Raw genomic sequence first — 20,460 nt, 5'->3', positions numbered from 1 at the left:
AACAGTTGCCCTGTACAAGTGAAGGAAGCTGCTGTCAGCATTTGATGCTGTGGGCGTGGCTCTGCTGTGCTTCACCAGTTGATGCAAGTTCTTCTTTTCTTTTAAATATTTTTTATTAGATATTTTCTTCATTTACATTTCAAATGTTATCCTGAAAGTCCCCTATACCCTCCCCCAGCCCTGCTCCCCAACCCACCCACTCCTGCTTCCTGGCCCTGGTGTTCCCCTGTACTGGGGCATATGATCTTCGCAAGTCCAAGGGGACTCCCTTCCATTGATGGCCGACTAGGCCATCTTCTGCTACATATGCAGCTAGAGACACAAGCTCTGGGGGGTACTGGTTAGTTCATATTGTTGATCCTCCTATAGGGCTGCAGACCCCTTAGCTCCTTGGGTATTTTCTGTAGCTCCTCCATTGGGGGCCCTGTGTTCCATCCAATAGATGACTGTGAGCATCCACTTTTGTGTTTGCTAGGCCCTGACGTAGTCTCACTGGAGACAGCTATATCAGGGTCCTATCAGCAAAATCTTGCTGGCGTATGCAATAGTGCTAAGAGGGCTGATTCCACCCAGGTTCTGGGAATGAGGCGTGGCCACCCAAAGGCACCTGGTTTATTTCTATCTTCTGCTGCAGTTCACAGATTGGCCATATTGTAGGCCTGGGCACAACAGTGGTGACTGTGGGATCCCCGCTTGAAGATGGCTCTAGATGGAGGGGTGTGAGAAGCATAGCTGGAGCAATCATCTGGTCACCATAGAGAAAACCGATACACCAGAGATAATGGCAAAGAGCAAGGGGAACCCGATGACTTACACAAACCAATAAACTCCCTTTCTTGGCCAAACAGAACTGAGGTATGTTTCTGGTACGATGTACTTGATATGTACTAACTGCCTATTAATTGGAGTCATACTGAAGCATTTCCCTGCTTAGCTGTGTCCCTTCTTAGACTCTTTATGGAACTCTCTTCTACTGTTACTCTTTTATTGGCTGTGAATTAGTAATTCTGTAATGCCTGTATGAGGGTACAAGCACAACCAATGACTGAACTGCATGCTTATAGACCTGCAAGGCTGTAAATGACTGTCCAGTATCTTGTGCATGCAGACATACACAACTATAAGGCTGTAGACTACTGCCCAGTACCTTGTGCACACACATACCCAGGCTGTAGACTACTGCCCAGTTCCTTATGCACACACACACCCAGGCTGTAGATTACTGCCCAGTGCTTTATGCATGCATACATATACCCAATGCTTAAGACTACTGCCCATTTCCTACCTTGTTACTTTCAGCACCACTGAAGGAAGTGACAGGTCCAATGTCCTGTTGGCTTCTTCCAAGGTCATTCCTTGTGTGCTGACTCCGTTCACATAATGGATGATGTCTAACAGCTGGAGACTACCATCAACAGCTGCAGCTGACCTTGGGTTGATATCACTAATATACACTACTCCATGTGGACTGCCTTGACCTCCAGACAGGGAAAATCCTTCAAAGAACAGAAAATAATTATTTCTCAGTCATAGGAGTTTTGCTTTTAATGACACATGGAGGCCGTCTTGAGCAAAGCTTGTGCTTTCCTTACCTAACTCCTCTCCGTGGCACGTGACTGTAATGTCAGGCAGCAGATGGGGAAATACTGGCATCCTGGGTAACTCCAGGATCCGCCCGAGAACTAATCTGACTGTTTTGGGTGCGGCTCGCAGAAGATTCACCGCATCTGTGTGGGTCATGTTTGTAACGTCTGTATCATTAACCTACAGAAGGAGAGAGAGGTAAGCTAAGGTTTGGTTTTTGGAACAGGAAACATAATTATAATCCTTATCAGCCAATAAGAGATTTATGGTGATGCAATCTCTAATTTATTAGAATCTCTTTGCCTGCAGAGATTAGAGAGACGATGGTCAAGCCATTATGAATATAAAGTCGCTAACAAATAAGTGCATACTTCATTGTCCTCCAGAATGTAAGAAACTGGCTGTCTCATGGACCTGAGATCAAAAGGACTTTCAGTTTAAGCAGCAGCTTGCAGCAATTCCCAAGAATCTACGTATATATGTATACAAATATATGTATATAAAGGCTGTAGCGGAGAATGGTCTGACCCCCTCCCTGCCTTCACATCCCTCGTGCTGGGATTATAGATGGGTGCCACTGTGTTAATTCTCTGTAGTGCTGCGGCTTGAGTCCAGGGCTCTGTGCAAGCTACACATGCGCTATCAACTGAGTGACACTCCTAGTCCCCACCACCTACTTAAAGAGACAGGGTCTCATGCTGAGCTTGTTACTTAGTCAAGAGTGATCTTGTATTCCTGACCTGACTGCCTCTACCCGCCAAGCGCTGAGACGTCAGGTGGTGCACTCTGCCTTTAATTTTTAAGTGGTGGGGGAAGAAAACATAAACCAGAGAAACTGTCATAACTTAGCTTCCTTCCTTCCCCAGTGCTGACTTGGTTTTGCTCATGGCTATGGTCTGGATGTGGCTCTCATGTTAGAGGCTAGGTCCTCCGCGTGACTAGACCGGAGGTGCACCTGCAGAAGGAGCAGCAGGACCCCGGACTCTCTGGCATCCTCCTGAGGTGGGATCTCTTCCTCTCACACAGGTGATGCCTTCACTCAGGCTAGCTGCTGTAGCTGTGTCTTCAAAGCTCCCATGCAGTGAGATAACTAAGCTTCTTTTGTTTTCAGTTAGCTTGTGTAAGGTATTTCATGATAGTGATAAAAATAGATTGAGACAGCCAGTCACATTTGTAAAAATGTCTCCATTCCCCTTAATTGTCTCACTTAAAAAATTATTATTTTATATTGAGCATTTGAGTGTTTTGCCTATTATCTATGTCTGTGTGTCATCTGTGTGCCTGATAGCTGCAGAGGCCAGGACTGGAAATCCCTGGAACTGGAGTTACAGGCATGTTGGTGATGGAATTTGAATCCAGGTCCTCTGGAAGAACAGCCTGTGCTCTTAAACCACTGAGCCACCTCTCCAGCCCCTTGGTGTCTCACCTTTATAAGCCGGTCTCCAGGCTTTAGCCTTCCATCACCTTTGGCTGGATCCTGTATGACATCATGGACATAACAACCAATACTGTGACTGCCTTTGGTTACTGTAAAACCCAGACTTCCTTTTTCTGATTTAACCAGGGTAATGAGAAGCTCTACTTCCTAGAGAAAAAACACAAATTGACATAAGGTTGTCCTCTTTCTCCTATAGACAAACACACATGATTATTGCTGCCCTTGGTTAAGAGACAAGAAACACAAATCTTAACTTGGCCAAGTCGTCTCAGCTCTAGACAGGAAGCTCTTTTCTTTCCAAGCATATAACATATTTTGAAGTATAAAGTTAATGGTTGTCTCCAGTCTTTCCCTCCATGCTTCCTCCCCCTCTTCATTCTCCTTCATCTTATAAGACTTTTCCTATCTGGAAGAGCCAGGACTGTATCAAGAGCCTCACACACGCCAGGCAGGGCTCTCCAGAGCGAGCAGGGCATAGCCAGGAGAAACAAGGCAGCCAAGTGGTGACACGTGGACAATCAAAGACTTGGGTGGGGGGGGGGGAGGTGGTTTAGAAAAATTCTTCATGTTTTTAAACAAATCCTTCACGTTTTTAAACAACCAAAACAGAAACCAGGAGACACAAAAGGAAGTTTTTGTTTGTTGCTGCTTTTGTAAAAATATGAAGTGCCTGGATGCTTGAAGATCACAGCTTCCCTTACTAAGACGTGCAACAAACTCAAAAGATTTTAGTTGGGGGTGGGGGGAATGCTTGTGAGGCCAACGAGAGAGTTTATTGCTTAGAATGAACCTGAGAATGCTCAGATGACGAGGTACACCCACTCATCTTCTCTGTCTGTCCCTGTCGCTCTCTCTCACACCCATCCACACCCCAATACACACACCTATGATTGTAGAAAACATGGAAATTACGGAAAGACCATTGGGTCCACAATCCTCTAGCGTGGGATGCTGATGTCACAGGCGTTTCTTCTCCTTTACTTATTTTATAAGGTTTTGACATAAACATTTATTACTTAGCTAGTCAACAGTGAAAAAGGCTGACTTTCAATTCAATTCAAAGAACTATCAGTCTTGGAATTGGTTCCTAAGCCTGATCTGCAGGCTGTAATAAAATGAGGATGTGTGGGTTAAACTGGGAACAGGGATGGATGGCAGGGTAGGGTTGAAAGGGTTGAGAGCGCTCACTAACATCAAGGATCTTAATAAAGTCATATGGAAATCTACTGTTTTATGAAGTTCTAGTGTGTATGTTTATTTTTTTCTCTCATGAGGAAGAGTTTTAATTGGAATTACAGAGGATATCAGTGCCAAGGGTGGGGTACTTCCCCAATGAGTTGGCTGCTGGTCATGCATGTCCCAGAGACCCCTCCAAACAACAAGCTATTGCCATGGCTCTTGGTTGTCCTCCAGGACTTAATGGTAAGATCAACTGCTCAAGACACCACATACCTTAGACACAGGGCATGGAAAAACCAGGTTATTGCCCAGGAGTTTCCTCCCTGCTGGCTCGCTTTCACAGAGCTGGAAGGTGCTGGGCAGGATGCTAGGTTAAAAGACATCAGCAGTCTTACCCAGCTGTGAACGCTGTAAGTTCTAACAGTGACTGGCAAGGCAAGAAACACTATGGTACGATAGTGGGACAAATATTATGGGAGCAGCCAATTGTTCTCTAATTGAATTTAGGGTCCATGCAATAGGAGATGCAGGCCCAGTACTGTAACTCAGGCCAGGAACACATTGCTGGAGTGTTCACAGGCTCCTGGCATCAACCTACTACTGTTATTTTTGGTAAATAGACAACCTGTGCTCTAAATCTGTTAACTCTATACCTAAATATCAGCACAACTTTTAGATCTTATCAGAAAAGTTTCTTTGTACTGTGAAAAATAGTTAATACAGATATCCACCACTGGCCAATTACTGAGACCATGTGTGTGGGCTGTTCAGAAGTAAATGGGGCACCTATATTATACTGCCCTTTCCCCATTCAGTGGACATAATGGAAGGGTATGTGTGTGAAAGAGTGTAAGAGCCAGAGGTCAGGAAGGGTCAGCGTGAAGCTGTGTTTTCTGGGCACTACAGGGCTACTATACTCATGAGCTCATGGCAGCTGTGGCAGCCATGACAAGGCAAGCCAGTCAGCACTGAAGCATGGAGGGAGGGACTCACAAGAGCCCCATCCAAGCCACTGACAGCTGTTGGGGTAGTGAGTTAGTTCTATGGGTGTGGCAATTGATAGTCAACTGCTCCAGTGGCTGGCCCCACTTCCATGAATATATGCACAGCATAAACAGAACTTGGGCTATCTAGAGAAAAAGAGGGGTACTTGAGCTTCGGTAGGGATGAGGGAGGAATGGGAGGATTGTGGGGTGAAGAATAAGGGAGTGTGAATGTGGTCAAGATACATTTCATACGTGCATGAAGTCCTCTTCTATTTCTAGTTGTGAGCCTTTAATGGCTAAGCCATCTCTCCAGCCAAACTGCCACCAGGGAGCCTGCGTGGGACTGCATAGGCCCTCCGCACATAGGTTACAGTAGTATAGCTCGGTCTTCAGTGGGATTCTTAACAGTGAGTGAGTGGGGGCTGTCTCTGATTCTGGAGATTGCCTCTGGGACCCTTTTCTCCTACTGAGTTGCCTGATCTAGCCTTAATAGGAGAGGGGGAGGGACCTAGTCTTAAGGCAGCATGGCATGCCAAGGGTGGTTGACACCCACGGGAGCACTGCTCTTTTTTGAAGAGAAAGAGAGGAGAGGATGGGAGGACTGGGGGAGAGGAGAGGTTGGGGGAGGGACCAGGAGGAAAGGAGGGAGGAAACTGCAGCCAGGATGTAATTCATTAATTTAAATAAATACCCAAAGAATCAATCAAGATTAATAAAAAGTCAAAACGAATGGCTCTAGAAAGACACTGTCTAAGGCTGACCTCTGGTCTCCACATGCACGTGCACACGCATGTGCCTGCACGACCACTCTTCCTCATGCAAATGTGTGAACATGCACACACATTTTGTTCCCAAAGCTACTAGGAATCACAAAAGGTCGGTGATTTCTCTATGGACGGCTGCCAAAATTGTGTCAAGGCAGTGAGAAAGTCAGGGTGACACACAATGCTTTTATCGTCCCCTAATTTCTCAGCAGGGAAACATCAGAGAGGGGTGTTACTCATTTAGCAAGTGTAACACAGCATAGCTTTCTCGCTAACTAACAGAAACAGCAAGCACATGGCTATAACATCACCGAGAAAAACCAAAGGTGTCTTATGGTTTATAATAGAGAGAGAGAGAGAAGCTCACCAGCTCAGAATCCTCAAGGTGGTTTCCCAAGTCATTTTTCAAAGTTGTTATGTTTTCCTCTTTGCTGAGCTGAGAGGCAAGATGTGTAAAGTATTTGCCAGTGGCGTCAGAGGGAGTGCACTCAGCCGGGGGCTGGGGGGTCTGTCCAGGGCTCACATCCAGTGGAGGAGGATGGCTACAAGACAAGAAACGACAATACTTGTGGACACATTTCAGGGCCAATATTTAGTTTAGAACACAGCAGATGTGTTCGTGGCCAACAGATGTTTCTGTCTGGTTCTAAGTGAGACCGTCACTGGCTTTCATCTGTGTTTAGACTACCGACTTATTCAACATCTACTATATGTTAACATTTATTAATTATTCTCTGTGCAGGTCCAACTTTGAATAAGCTCTGTAGGCTATGTAAGGATGGTAAGGCAGGCTAGAATTAGGTATGCTTTTTATACCTTGTCGTTACTCAAGATGGAAACTAATGTGACCAGGGATCTAATTTGTATTTTGACCTATTAGGAAAAGGAGAAATAAGAAAAGAAAAAGTCTTACTCTTGTCATTATTTTTACTTATATACTTACTTTCCAAAATTGGGGATTGCACTCAGTCAGGCTCTTCTTCATGAGTAGCCTATGTGACCCACTGCTCTTTGGTCTAGGCTGGCCTGGGATAATAAGGTGGTTCCCACGGCCACTCTGGCTGAAAGAATAGGAAGCACAGAAGGGGGGAGGAAGGAAAGATGGATGGATGGATGGATGGATGACGGACAGATGATAGCTAGTGGGAGCAGGAAGGAGTAGATGGAGGGAGGGAGGGAGGTAGAGAAAATGTAGGCAAGAATGTCTCCAGCCTACTGGATGTTGCTTTTTTTAGAGCACTTTATGTTGCTGGTGCCCTGCTACCCCACCAGCTGCTCTGGACACTGTAAGACCGGCAATACCTGCTCTCTGACTCCAGCTTTCCGGGTATTTTCCGAGGGAGGTAAAACATGGCACATATGGACTCTTCCTGGCTTCTCGGTGCTTCGTGTGGAAAGGCCGCCACTCGGGTCACATTTGGCATCTTGGCTGGCGCTCTCACAGAGTCATCCTCTCCACTCTCGCTGTGGTCGCTGTAACTCTCTCTCCTGGCTGGAGCCCTGCAATGGTTCTTGGTGTTGCCAGACACCCCATTGACGTCTGAGCTGGCACCCTGCTCTACTGAGAAGGATGATGGCTGCGAAGTCTCTTTACTGCTGTTTACTGCTGGAGAGTAGAGTGGGTTCTGAAAGGGACACATTGAAGGACATCAGAGGGGGACAACCTGTATCAATTTTCGAAACGGCCAGCTCATTGTGAGCATGCTAAGAAGTAGTACTTTATATAAAAATATAAAGTTTCTGATAACAAACATAATTTATGCTCTTTAAAGGGAAATATAAAATGACAACTTCTAATACTGTAGGAGTTACATTTTATTCATTACAGTGATTAATTCTGGAGTATCATTGTGTCAGTGTACAAATCCCACAGTGCATGTATAAAGGTCAGAGAACAACTTATGGTTGGTTCTCTTTCCACCCAGGAGGGTTCCTGGGCTTGAACTCAGGTCCCTGGGCTTGGCAGTAAGCACCCTTACCTGGTGAGCCTCCTGGACAGACTGACTTAAATTTCATCTCCAAACTGTATTTTACATATTTCCATGTGTTTGTGCATGCCATGTGTGGCAATGTGTGTAGGTGAGAGGACAGTTCTGTTGAGTCAGCTCTCTCCTATCACATTTACATGGTTGCCTGGGGTCCAACTGATGGCAGGCTTTCTACAGCAAGCCGCCTGCCACCCCTGACTTACACTCTTACATCAGAAGAAGAGTTGGATTATATATTGTACTTTGTATCCTATTTCCAAAATTTAGGATTTTATAATGAATGCTTTCTAACTTTTTAAAAACAGCTAATATGGGCTGGTGAGATGGCTCAGTGGGTAAGAGCACCCGACTGCTCTTCCGAAGGTCTGGAGTTCAAATCCCAGCAACCACATGGTGGCTCATAACCATCCGTAATGAGATCTGACTCCCTCTTCTGGAGTGTCTGAGGACAGCTACAGTGTACTTAGATATAATTAAAAAAAAACAAACAAAAAAACCAACAACAAAAAAAACCAGTTAATATATACTTTTAAGATTTGTTGATTATTTTACAAATGTATATATGCCTGAGTGCATGTATGGTGCACCACATGTATGCAGGTCCCTGTTCTCCTGTAATTCTCTACATTATCACATACACAGAATGTTTTCAAGGCCCGTTTAAAATACTTCCAAATTGCTTTCTAGAAATACTTGACCAAATGGTGTACTCACCAGGATGATTGTTTTCAGTCCTTAGTTTTTGATGTTTCAAATCAATGTAATCTCTGTGTGTATGCGTGTGAGTATGTGCATGGGTGCATATGTGTATGCAGTGCAGGTGTGTACACGTGTGTCTGAGTGTGATGTGTGCATGCATTTGTGTATGTAAGTATATGCGTGCATGTACATGTGTGATGTGTGCATGCAGATGTGCATGTGTGTATACATGTGAGTATGTGTGCGGGTGCATGTATGAGCGTGCATGCATTTGTGTATGTGTGTGTATATGTGCGTGCGTGCACGTAAGTGTCTGAGGAGGACAGAAGGTGGCACCAGATTCCCTGGAGCTGGAGTTTCAGAAAGTTTTAGGGGACTCTGTGTAGTTTGTGCTCTTTTTGGCCCCTTCAAATGCTACTTCTATTAAATCAGAAACTCCCCTCTGCTGTTACATCCCTCTCACACATTCCCTCCCTCAGCTCTTCCATCCATATCTTAGAACGGCATTATGAGTGAACTCCTCAGCTGAGAGGCCAAAGGCAGAATTTCTTAAAAACACCATCAGAATACAAGATAATACTTCCTAGTTAAATATGGAGGTGTGAATCCCAGTATATGCAGCTGAATTAGCAAGCTGGTATTCTATGAAAACAGACATTAGTATCAAACGACCTTACCAAAAATGTAGTATCGATTTCTGGTAGCACACCAGGTGGTGGTCTGCAGAGGAGCAAGGACACTTCTGGAGCTGTTCCCCTGAGAGCAGAGATGACGTCCTGGAGGCACACAAGGGAAAGGTCACAGAGGATGATGGAGGGAAGCCAGGAGGAGGCAAAGAGCCAGCCCACCGCCTACTGGCCCATCCTCAGATAAACTGAACCCTTGCCCTGCCTGAGGCTCCTGGCTTACCTGCTGAGACAGTCCCTTCAAGGGGGCTCCGTTAACTTTCAATATAACATCTCCAACATCGATTTTCCCACTTTCTGCTGCCGGCTGTCCAGGGAAGAGCTTTTTAACCCTTACTATGCTGCCATTTATTTGCTCTGGTATAAGATTATCTTCCCGAGAAAAACTGAATCCAAGGCCTGAGCTATTTTTAAACAGCTTGACCTCAAATGTATTATCTAGAGAAAAAGATGAAAAAGTTACATATTATTAAGCTGTGTACATATGAATACAAAAACACACATACTCTTAGATATGCTTTTAAAAGAGATTTCTTTATTTAGTGTATGTGAGTATAGTCACTTTCTTCAGACAGACCAGAAGAGGGCATCAGATCCCATTACAGATGGTTGTGAGTCACCATGTGGTTGCTGGGAATTGAACTCAGGACCTCTGGACAAGCTGTCAGTGCCTTTAACCGCTGGGGCATCTATCTCTCCAGCCCTAGACATGCTTTAAGGAAGCTTATTCAGGCATGCTTTCTTCAGCATGTTCCATACACTCACTCACTCTCATCCTTACTTTTCAGTCTATGTGTCATTGTGTGTGTGTGTGTCTGTATCAGTGTGTGTAAAAAACCAGATGCTGATGTCTAGTGCATCCCTCTCCACCTGTTGCCTATTCTATTCTTTGTATTTTCTGAGACAGGGTCTTCTGTGGACCCTGGATCCCACTGATTCCTTCCTTGTCACCTCTAAGGACACAGATGGCTCTACCATGCCCAGCTTTTTACATGGGTGCTGGGGATCCAAACTCAGAACTTACTTCACGCTTTGCAGACACCTGACTAACTGAGCCATCCCTCCAACCCCACTAATAAAACTCGAGGTAACTGAGTAGGCTGCTCGAGTGGGAAGCCTGGATACACAAGGCTCTCATGGGGAGCCATGTGCTTTAGAAGAACAAGTTAAAAAGGGGGAGGGGAGAATTACAAGAAATTCCAGGTATGCAATGAAGAAGACTAAAACTAATGCCAGCATGGCGTGAGGGAAGACAAGTAGATATTGCAATGCTTTCTCGAGGCCTAATTTCATCCAACTAAGCTATAATGACATTCTGACAAAATTCTCATAAGGGAAATACAGTAATAGAATTAAAACCAGAAAAAAAAATGTACCCACTTCAAGAAAGAAAAGAGGAATGTGATCAAGTAGAGACATCCTATTTCAAGTCAATGTCAGAACAGAAACACGGGCTGGTCTGTGCTCTGGACTGACTCAGGTTTAGTAAGATTTGTGAAATAAAACTGTGGTAGAGAAAAAACATTCACTGTATCAGCAGTTCTAAATAAGAGTGTGTGAATTGCTTAAGGGACCCGAGAGCAAAGGGCACACCAGGATTAGGAGCACAGCAACCTCGTGAGAACTCACAGGACATCTGCCTTCATCTGTTTGCTTATTGCCAATTACTATTGTGTCTATATAGACAGGCACATTTCTAAGAAGACCACCATAATAGATTCCTGTTTAGGGTAACCCTAAATAGAAATATAAAAAGTCAACAGCTATGTGTGATTGTATATGCTTGTAACACACCAGTACTTGGAAAACAGAGGCCAACTTTGGTTACACAATAAGTAACAAGGCCACCTTGAGTTAAGGAGTTAGATCTGTAATCAAAATCAGATGAACCAAAATTTAAGGTGCAAGTGGGTTTGAAGCCATTCAATTATATATACTTAATTTATCCTTACCAAATTTCATTTAAAATTTAACAACTCTATACTGTAACCGTTTACTATTCTATTTCAGGTGCAAGGGCTGCTCTTTCTTTAGTGATAAATGAATCGTGTCTGAACAAACTAAACACACGCTTCTGAATAAACTATTGCTGTGTGGAGAAATAATTGACAGGTATTTATAATGTTACTAAGTGACCACATTCAGACATGACATCATTACCCTGGATTTTCAAGGGTGTGTTGGTCAGGCTGGTGCTACCTGTGTTCTGTAACTGACAGGAACAGAGCTACTGAAGCATAAATTCTAACTCAACATACAAAATTTGAATAGGCTCAGAGTTTTAATAACAAGACCTGAACCTCAAGGCCTGACCTTCAGTAACAAAGCTGTAGTCTTTAACATGGGGTGTTTGCTTTGCCATCTTTTCCGGGGCTTGGCTTTGGGCGTCTTGGTCTGGAGGGGGGCTCTGTGGGCCTGCAGGATCTTGTTCTCTAGATGTTGGCACCTGCCCCTTTTCTAACAACAGATGGACCACCTGAGAAAACAGAACAGTGCATCGTGAACTGAGAAGGATGGTGAACTAGATGATGCTTTAGGACTTTGAAGAGCGGGAGGTATAATACAGGAACAGCTTGCTCCAGCAGAATACAGGCAGAGAGAGAAACAACATGGGAGCAGAAAAACGGAACTCAACGTCTCAAAATGGAACTTTTTATTATTTTCTGCATGAAAATATTAAGAGGAAAAAAGCTATTATCAAACATGTCAAAGACATATGTATGTTGTGTGTGTGTACGTTATAGATAATTTGGGTTTTCGGAGAAAGTCACTAGGCAGCGATTATAAATAGCATTATAAACAGTTTGGTTGACCCCTGGTTGAAAAGGTATTTGAACACAATGAATCTAGCTTTTGGGTTGAGGGATGAGAGGAGTGAAAAATCACTAGAAATTCATACACCTTTACAATACATTACAGATGCAGGCTCCACCACTTCGTATCAGGCCGTCTGCTAAAGCAGGGCTAAACACAACACCGAGGGTTGGCCTCCTCAGTGGAGAATCTCCTCAGGATACCTGACTTGAATGCTGAGTGTCTGCAGAACTGGCTTTGCTGACAGGTTCAGTGAGTTTGATATTATCTCCATGCTACTGTCTTCTTAATGATCGTGGCAGTTTGATATCATGGCCTCTTACCTGCCCTGTGTTTCTTAACGTTTCCACAGCTTGCTTGTGGGTAGCTCCTTCCAGACTGACTCCATTAACAGCCAGCACACGATCACCTGCAAGGTAGGGGGTTGCTTTGGAAGATGTGAATTATAAAGCAAACATTTGGGGTTTTTAATACCTAGGGGCTTGTTTTATGCTGACTTGGGGAGAGACTTGGCTGGGTTCTGGAGAAAACTGAATGTCGCTCAAGTGTTCCCAGTAATCCAAAGAACGAGGAAAGGAAACACTGTTAACCTCAGTGGATGTGACAGTGAGACCCTGCCCTCTCCAGGCTGGTCACAATGTGTGACCTCCTGCCTCACCTTCCCAAGGTCAGGCCAGTAGGTATGCACCACCCACCTGGCTAGAACGTATAGCAAGACTTAAACCATGAAGACAGAGATGCTGAGCACACACCGGCAGCCCATTTCTAGCAAGATCTATGTGATGTTCAGTCAGGGGCTGCCCGCTTTTCCTGTGTCTCCTCTGCTCAGCACCATATTGCTGAGCGCAGTAAGAAGCCACAGGAACCCTTAGCCATTCTCTGCTAAGGGATGAGCTGCAAGATGAAGTTTTGCTGTGGCATCAAGTAGTACTTTATATCATGTATGTGAGTACACTGTACTCTTCAGACACACACCAGAAGAGGGCATTGGATGGATGCCCATTACAGATGATTGTGAGCTGCCACATGGTTGCTGGGAATTGAACTCAGGACCTCTGGAAGAGCAATCAGTGCTCTTAACCACTGAGCCATCTCTCTAGCCCAAGTAAGTAGTACTATTTTTAATAATTATTTTTTGGTTTGCTTTATTCAAGATTACTTTGCTCGCAAGTATGTCTGTGCACCACATACATACCAGCTCCCTGAGGAAGCGCTGCGCCTCCAGGTGGGTGCTGGGAATCAAACTCAGGTCCTTTGCAAGAACAATTGTTCCAAACCACTGGGTCAACTCTCCAGGTCACAGATTTTTAAATGTTGCTTGACAGCAAAACATATTCCTTCATGACTTAAATCTCTGTAATGTCTTCATTTTTTCCCCCTGAGACAAGGTCTCTCTGTGCAGCCCTGGATAACCTCTAACTCACCTTACAGAGGCCTCAGAACTCAAGAGATCTGCCTGCTTCAGTCTCCCAAGTACTAGGGTTAGAAGCATGTTCTGCATTTGGTCTTAATTTCTTCTTTATTGTGATATTTGTGCACGTGATTTCTGCATCCATATAGACACCATACCTTTGTGAATTCTTCCATCTGACTCTGCCGCTCCTTTGGGAATAATGGCTTTCACATAAATACCACCATGTCGAACGCTGGTATTCACACCTCCCTAAATAGAAAAAACAAAGTGGCACGTATTGACATGAAAATAATTTGCATGCTTTCAAAGGTTAAGTGCTAAAAAGGGTTCAAATCACCAGAACCAACTCCACATCAGCATGTTCAAATTATCTGAATGCCCAGGAGCACTGCTAGCTACAGCCCCAAATGTTGAAGGCAGCCCGCTCTTTTGTTGTTCTCTCTTTCAGTCTGACTCTCTGTGTCTGTCTGTCTGTCTCTCCTCTTTACTGAGTCCAGAAAGTGTCACTATGCTGTGTCTTGACTAGTAAGGAACTGTTGCCCCTTTCTGGGTCCCGCATGATGAGCAAGCAGAAAGCAATGTAAAAAAGCCGGAGGATGGCGGGATACACCTTTAATCCAAGCACTTGGGAGACAGAGGCAAGTGATCTCAGGCCAGGCAGGGCTACATGGATAGATTCAGTCTCAAAACAAACACAACAAAAGAAAACAAAACAAACTAAAAACAAAAAAACCCAAAAACCTAAACTAAACTAAAAAATGAAAGCTTTGGCAGAAAATGTGTGTGTGTACATGAATTCACGCATTTGTGAAGGTGTACACTCATTTGTATGCATGCACACATCCATGCAGGTGTACATTCATGTGTATGCCTGTGCATGCAAGCATGGAGGTGCACATTCACGGGTGTGCATGTGTACATTCATGTGCATGCATGTTAGTCTAGAGGTTGATGCTGGGAGTCTTCTTGAATCACTTCTCTGATTTGTGAGTTAGGGTCTCTCTCTGAACACTAAGCCTGCTGTCTGGGCTGGACTGGATGAACAGCAAGCCCTGTAACCCTTCTGTCTCCCCAGTGCAGGGTTGCACTGTGCACTGTGTATCCTGTTTTGGTTGTTTTTAATGTGGGTGTCTCACCTCCCATGCTGGCTCAACCACATCTTTAATGGCTTTATGCAATGACCAGTGATCTTAGACTGTGACAAATATAATGCTGCAGTTCCTGGATAACATATTATAGAATTGTAATATAATGTTATCAAATAGTCTTTGTAGATATCTCTGTGATCTTAAAGATATATGGACAGTTTGGAACCTCTACTTTTAAGGTTTTAAATGTGTTACAAGGTAATATGTATTTTGGAGAGAGTTAGCGGATAAATATCCACATTCTTTAGCTATTCATGGGATAGATTAAAGAGAGGTCATCTCATGACTTCACTGTTAGAAATATACGAAAAATAACCATACATTTCATATTCTGCACATGATATGCTTAAATTAAGCAAGTAAAAAATGTATGGAGAACAAGCAATTCCCAATTTTTTTAAAACCACAGGGGATTTGGGGGGGGGGAGTAGTGTACACATTTTAAAGGAGTTTTCGGATAGCCAATTTTTAGCTTTTGGAAGCATTTGATAAGTGTCCCATCTGAGCCACTGTAACTCAGCTAACAGATTGGGCTACAACGGTCTGCTGGGGGTGAAGAAGAGAAGGCGTGAACCTTGTCAAACAGTACCGTGACACTTATCCCCAGGCTGCCATCAGTTTTAGCCAGCTCAACCTCAAACGTGTCTCCGGGCTTAGGAGGTGACGCAGCCAAGGTTGGAAAGCTCGTTTTGTTCGATGTACTCAGTGAGGAGGAAGGTTCCTTGACGAAGAAAAACAGACAAAGGAGGATCTCTCATTAGAGCCCAAACGAACTCTTACTGCAAACAAACGCTTTTGAAAAAAAAAATTTTTTTCTAAATCAAGGCATGAAGGAATAGAGTATATCAAGACTATGAAGGCTGGGGGGGTTTTCCAGACACTGTCAGGTCAGGAAACACTCATTTATTGTTTAGACACCTGACGCTCAGAAAGTGAAGCTGGACCGGGTGGAAGGAAACAGAACTTAAGCTTCGGAAGAGCCTCTGCGCATGCCTCCGGGTCCTGGGCTTGACGTATGCACACTTTCTTTAGGAGTCTGTATGTACCAAAGAAGCGGACTAATTGGTGTCTAGGCTAGCCAGCCTCAGGCTTACTCTGCTCCTGCGTGCAAGCACAGTCTAAATGTCAGCTAAGCGCTCTCTTCCTGAGGGTGGAGGGCTTCCGTGTGGAATGCCCGTGTATCCTCCCCGCCTGCCCCAAGAAGCAGAGCTGTGAGCTTCCCTCTGAAACTGCTTCTGAATGTGAGCTTACGTTCCCAACATGTTGAGAATGAGGCTATCCCCCTGCCGCTGCTGTCTCCCACACAGAAGTTCAGAATATCCTAGGTGGTCTGGGCAAATCTGACTGTCCATACTATGAACCATTTGCAGCTCTGCAAATATCAAAGTTCTCTACTGACATGTGTTTAAATATGTAGGAGATGAAACTTAATTGGAGCATAGCCACCTCAGGGTTAGTATTCAAAGCCTTGGATTGCCAGTCAGCATCATATGCAGCAGCAGTTAGAAGAGGAAGATACGAGCTGCTTCTTCCTTCCCAGAACCACGTGAGCATCATAGCAGGCCATGCCACTCTCTAATGGATGTACCATCTCTCTGCTCGTTAAATGAAAACACAGTGGCTCTCCCCAAAGGATTAAAATTAAACCATGCCTGTTTTGGCATTTGATGGTCTTGACTGCTGGTGTAAGTGGAATCGTCTTTGTCGGAATCAGCACAGTCGAGGTGTTCAATCAAATCAGAGATGCCTCGCCGCTTGGCCTTGCTTCGGTTACTGTCGGAGAAGGTCTTCTCGTTGACCTTGGTTGTCACAGATGGCGATGTGCTGCTATGCTGTGGTTCCTGCCAGCCTCTGTCGCCTAAGTGGCTGGCAAAGAAGCCGTTGACTTGGCTCTGGGATAGGCTGGCACTTTCAGTCCTGGAATCTTGGGAACTGAGGCTTCCCTCCCGCAGGCCCCCAGACAGCCCAAAGGGACTCTCTGGGATGTGCCTCAGAGTACCCCGTGGCCAGGGCTGGTCCTCTGATGGGTCCATAGCACTGTCCTGCATGTATGCCGGTTTCTTTGTGTAGCTTTTCATCCCATTGGCAAAATGAACAGGAGTAGAAGGCACTAAAAGTTAAAAAAAAAAAAAATAGTAAGTCAATGACACGTGCCTGTAAATACACACCCTGCTATACACACACAAGCACATAAATTCAAACACACACACACACACACATATACATAAGCACATGGTGTGTGTGTGTATGTGCATGCACACATGAGATTTTACAAAGCTAGGTAGGAAGACTTTACGAAGAAATCACATTCACAGCACACAGAGCAGACTGTGAGACTCTTTTGTTTCTGTCTCCTCAAAATGCCCTGCATTATGAAAGATGCCTTTGGTCCTATCTCCATTTTCCTTTCTGAAGATAACTTACAGTTTCGTTGAGTCTCTAAAACTATTAATCTGATCATTAAATTGACTGTTTGCAGAACTGGACTGCACCCAGGGTCTCACACATGTTATGTAGTCATGCTACCCTGAGCCGCATCCCTAGGTATTTGGTCCTATTTATATCTATACTTGCTTTCTATCATCTTGGCAGACTGTGTTTCTGGCCCTTGTCTTTTTGTTTCATTTTATTTTATGTATTTTTAAGGGTATCAGTACTCAAACCTAGGGCCTTGTGAATGCAAACCATGTCTCTCCCACAGAGCCTCAGCCCAGCCAGCCTGTGTGTTTTGGACTCCAGGTAATGTCTCAGAAGGGCCATCTCTAAATCCTCATGCATAGTCTATGCCAAAGTCATGTGTGAGAACTACACATGTGATTTATAAAAGTATTACAGTTTCTATGTATTGACACGGAGGGTAAAAGAGTCAAAGAATAATGAACAAAAATAAGACAAAAACAATCAGTTAAAAAAATTGTATCTTGGGTATTCTAGATTTCTGGGCTAATATCTACTTATCAGTGAGTGCATATCTAATGACTTCTTATGTGACTGGGTTACCTCACTAAGGATGATATCCTCCAGATATATCCATTTGCCCAAGAATTTCATAAATTCATTATTTTTAATAGCTGAGTAGTACTCCATTGTCTAAATGTACCACATTTTCTGTATCCATTCCTCTGTTGAGGGACATCTGAGTTCTTTCCAGCTTCTGGCTATTATAAATAAGGCTGCTATGAACATAGTGGAGCATGTGTCCTTATTACCAGTTGGAACATCTTCTGGGTATATGCCCAGGAGAGGTATTGCTGGATCTTCTGGTAGTACTATGTCCAATTTTCTGAGGATCCACCAGCCTGATTTCCAGAGTGGTTGTACAAGCTTGCAATCCCACCAGCAATGGAGGAGTGTTCCTCTTTCTCCACATCCTTGCCAGCATCTGCTGTCACCTGAATTTTTGATCTTAGCCATTCTGACTGGAGTGAGGTGGAATCTCAAGGTTGTTTTGATTTGCATTTCCCTGATGATTAAGGATGTTTAACATTTTTTTAGGTGCTTCTCAGCCCTTTGGTATTCCTCACTTGAGAATTCTTTGTTCAGCTCTGTACCCCATTTTTTAATGGGATTATTTGAATTTCTGGAGTCCAGCTTCTGGAGCTCTGAAAGGACCCTGATATAGCTGCCTCGAGTGAGGCTAGGCCAGTGCCTGGCAAATACAGAAGTGGATGCTCACAGTCATCTATAGGATGGAACACAGGGCCCCAAATGGAGGAGCTAGAGAAAGTATCCAAGGAGCTGAAGGGGTCTGCAACCCTATAGGTGGAACAACAATATGAACTAACCAGTACCCCCAAAGCTCGTGTCTCTAGCTGCATATGTAGCAGACGATGGCCTAGTTGGCCATCATTGGGAAGAGAGGCCCTTGGTCTTGCAAACTTTATATGCCCCAGTACAGAGGAATGCCAGGGCCAATAAGTGGGATTGGGTGGGTAGGGGAGCAGGGCGGGGGGAGGGTATAGGAAACTTTCGGGATAGCATTTGAAATGTAAATAAAGAAAATATCTAATGAAAAAAAAAGCAAACTTCTCAGAAACAAAGATATCACACATGGACAGAAATCTAAACAAACTTAGAAATAAGTCTATAAAGAGACGTCACTGGGCTAGAGAGACGGATCCGAGATTAAGAGTACTGACTGCTCTTCCACAGGTCCTGAGTTCAAGTTCCGGCGACCACAGGGTGGCTCAACGCCACCTGGAATGGGATCTGATGCCCTCTTCTGGTGTGTCTGAAGACAGCTACAGTGTACTTATATACATTAAATAAATTATTAAAAATATAAAAGAAAAGTCATTGTATTTCTTAAGAACATGTGGGTTCTTCTTTCCCCTATTTTGCAGAGAGACAGAGAGAGAGAGAGAGAGAGAGAGAGAGAGAGAGAGAGAGAGAGAGAGAGAACACATGAGTGTACTGCTATAGTAAGAATGTGCCCTTGAAGTGCATGCGCAGGGGACTGCTGCAGCTTATGATGGAGGTGTCACGACCAGGAGGCTCCACCCTCACGAATGGGTTATAGCCGGTGTGAGCAAAGCGTCTCCTGTGTACAAGCTCTGCCATGGGATGCCTTAGCAAGACGTTCCCCACATGATGCAGTCATGACCTTCGGTCCCTGGTCTCCCCAGCTTTAGGAAATACCTGTTCTCTAAACTACCCATCGTTATGCCTAGCATGGCAGTGCATGTCTGTAATGGCAGAATCGGGAACCTAAGCAGGAGGATGGCTATTTCAGGCCCGCCTATGTTGTGAAGTGGAAATGTCTAGTTGTTTGCAGGGTTAGTTATGTCAAATGATGTTTTGCTGGGGCACACAGGTAAAAGGATGTTTGGATGTAGCAAACACTTGAAAGGACCCGTGACGAAGAGGTATAACCATGACTGCACAGACTGGCGAGAGCAGTGAACCTTGGTTTGGTTGGCTCTGCCTCGTTATTCTTGGCTAATAACACACATGCTCTGAAATCAACGTGTGATAACTCCACCACTGAGGGAAACTCTCCCAAGAACCTTGCCTGAGGTTCCTGCGGCAGCTTGCCGCTTCTGTGGCCTTGCCTTAGGCTGGTTGGTAAGCCTGGCGCTTTCTTCAAGATTGAACTACAGCTGCCTGGTGTCTGTCTGTCTGCCTAGAGGACTGGTCTGCAGCTGCTGAGTCTTATTTGGTGTTTGCTACAGAACTGAGCTGCTGCCCAAGAAGATCAAGCTCACCCCGAAAGAACAGGTCCACTTCCCCCAGATCCTAACAGCTTCTCTCTCCTGCTCCCTCTGCTGGTGGTGGGCTGGAGGAGAGGTTGAATCCTTATTGAAAGTAGGTTGCAAAAAAAAATTTATGCCTACAACGTTATATAGTGAATTCTAGGCAAACATGGGCTACAAAGGAGACTGTCTTTAGAAACTATCCCCCACATAAATAATTGGGTGGTTGTATTACTGTACCACAGATATAACTGGGTGGGGGTATAGCAGCACCAAATGGACCAAGACAAACCCCTCCTTCTTTAGTAATGTAATTGAGAGGGGAGCCTGGAGTACACGCTGGTAAAACTTCTGGCTTGTTTGTCTTTTGTCTTTTGTTAAAGTAACAGGATAGAATAGATATACATCATGATAAAATGAATCTAGCTTCCTGAAGAAAACTATTACATAATCCCATTTCAGTTTTGGAAAACAAACCAGACCAAAACATCCTTCTTTGGTTGGTCAGCACTTAAGGTGACATCCCCATCACGAGCTGTTTTATCACCCTAACCTCTCATAGCACAGC

The 20,460-nt window shown here is 44.4% G+C and overlaps 1 protein-coding gene across 2 annotated transcripts in view; it reads right to left on the bottom strand.

Annotated features, from left to right (window-relative positions):
- Ptpn13 (protein tyrosine phosphatase non-receptor type 13) overlaps positions 1–20,460 on the bottom strand; it is a 175,152-nt gene that overhangs the window by 26,455 nt on the left and 128,237 nt on the right. The window contains exons 24-35 of one of the 2 annotated variants that reach the window (XM_085836937.1): positions 16,353–16,810; positions 15,275–15,421; positions 13,708–13,801; positions 12,462–12,547; positions 11,638–11,800; positions 9,548–9,762; positions 9,316–9,414; positions 7,254–7,576; positions 6,319–6,493; positions 3,011–3,169; positions 1,593–1,764; positions 1,286–1,496 (exon numbers count right to left, since the gene is read on the bottom strand). In XM_085836937.1, coding sequence (XP_085693063.1) covers positions 1,286–1,496; positions 1,593–1,764; positions 3,011–3,169; positions 6,319–6,493; positions 7,254–7,576; positions 9,316–9,414; positions 9,548–9,762; positions 11,638–11,800; positions 12,462–12,547; positions 13,708–13,801; positions 15,275–15,421; positions 16,353–16,810 — 2,302 coding nt within the window. The remainder of the gene's footprint in view (positions 1–1,285; positions 1,497–1,592; positions 1,765–3,010; positions 3,170–6,318; positions 6,494–7,253; positions 7,577–9,315; positions 9,415–9,547; positions 9,763–11,637; positions 11,801–12,461; positions 12,548–13,707; positions 13,802–15,274; positions 15,422–16,352; positions 16,811–20,460) is intronic. The other variant, XM_021162112.3, reaches the window with a different exon arrangement.

The sequence above is a fragment of the Mus caroli genome, unplaced genomic scaffold (genome assembly GCF_978045245.1).
Source record: "Mus caroli unplaced genomic scaffold, Mus_caroli_1 scaffold_4, whole genome shotgun sequence".
In the NCBI taxonomy this organism is placed as follows: domain Eukaryota; kingdom Metazoa; phylum Chordata; class Mammalia; order Rodentia; family Muridae; genus Mus; species Mus caroli.
Note: the sequence above shows the minus strand (reverse complement) of the source record. Positions and strands in the feature narration are given on the sequence as shown.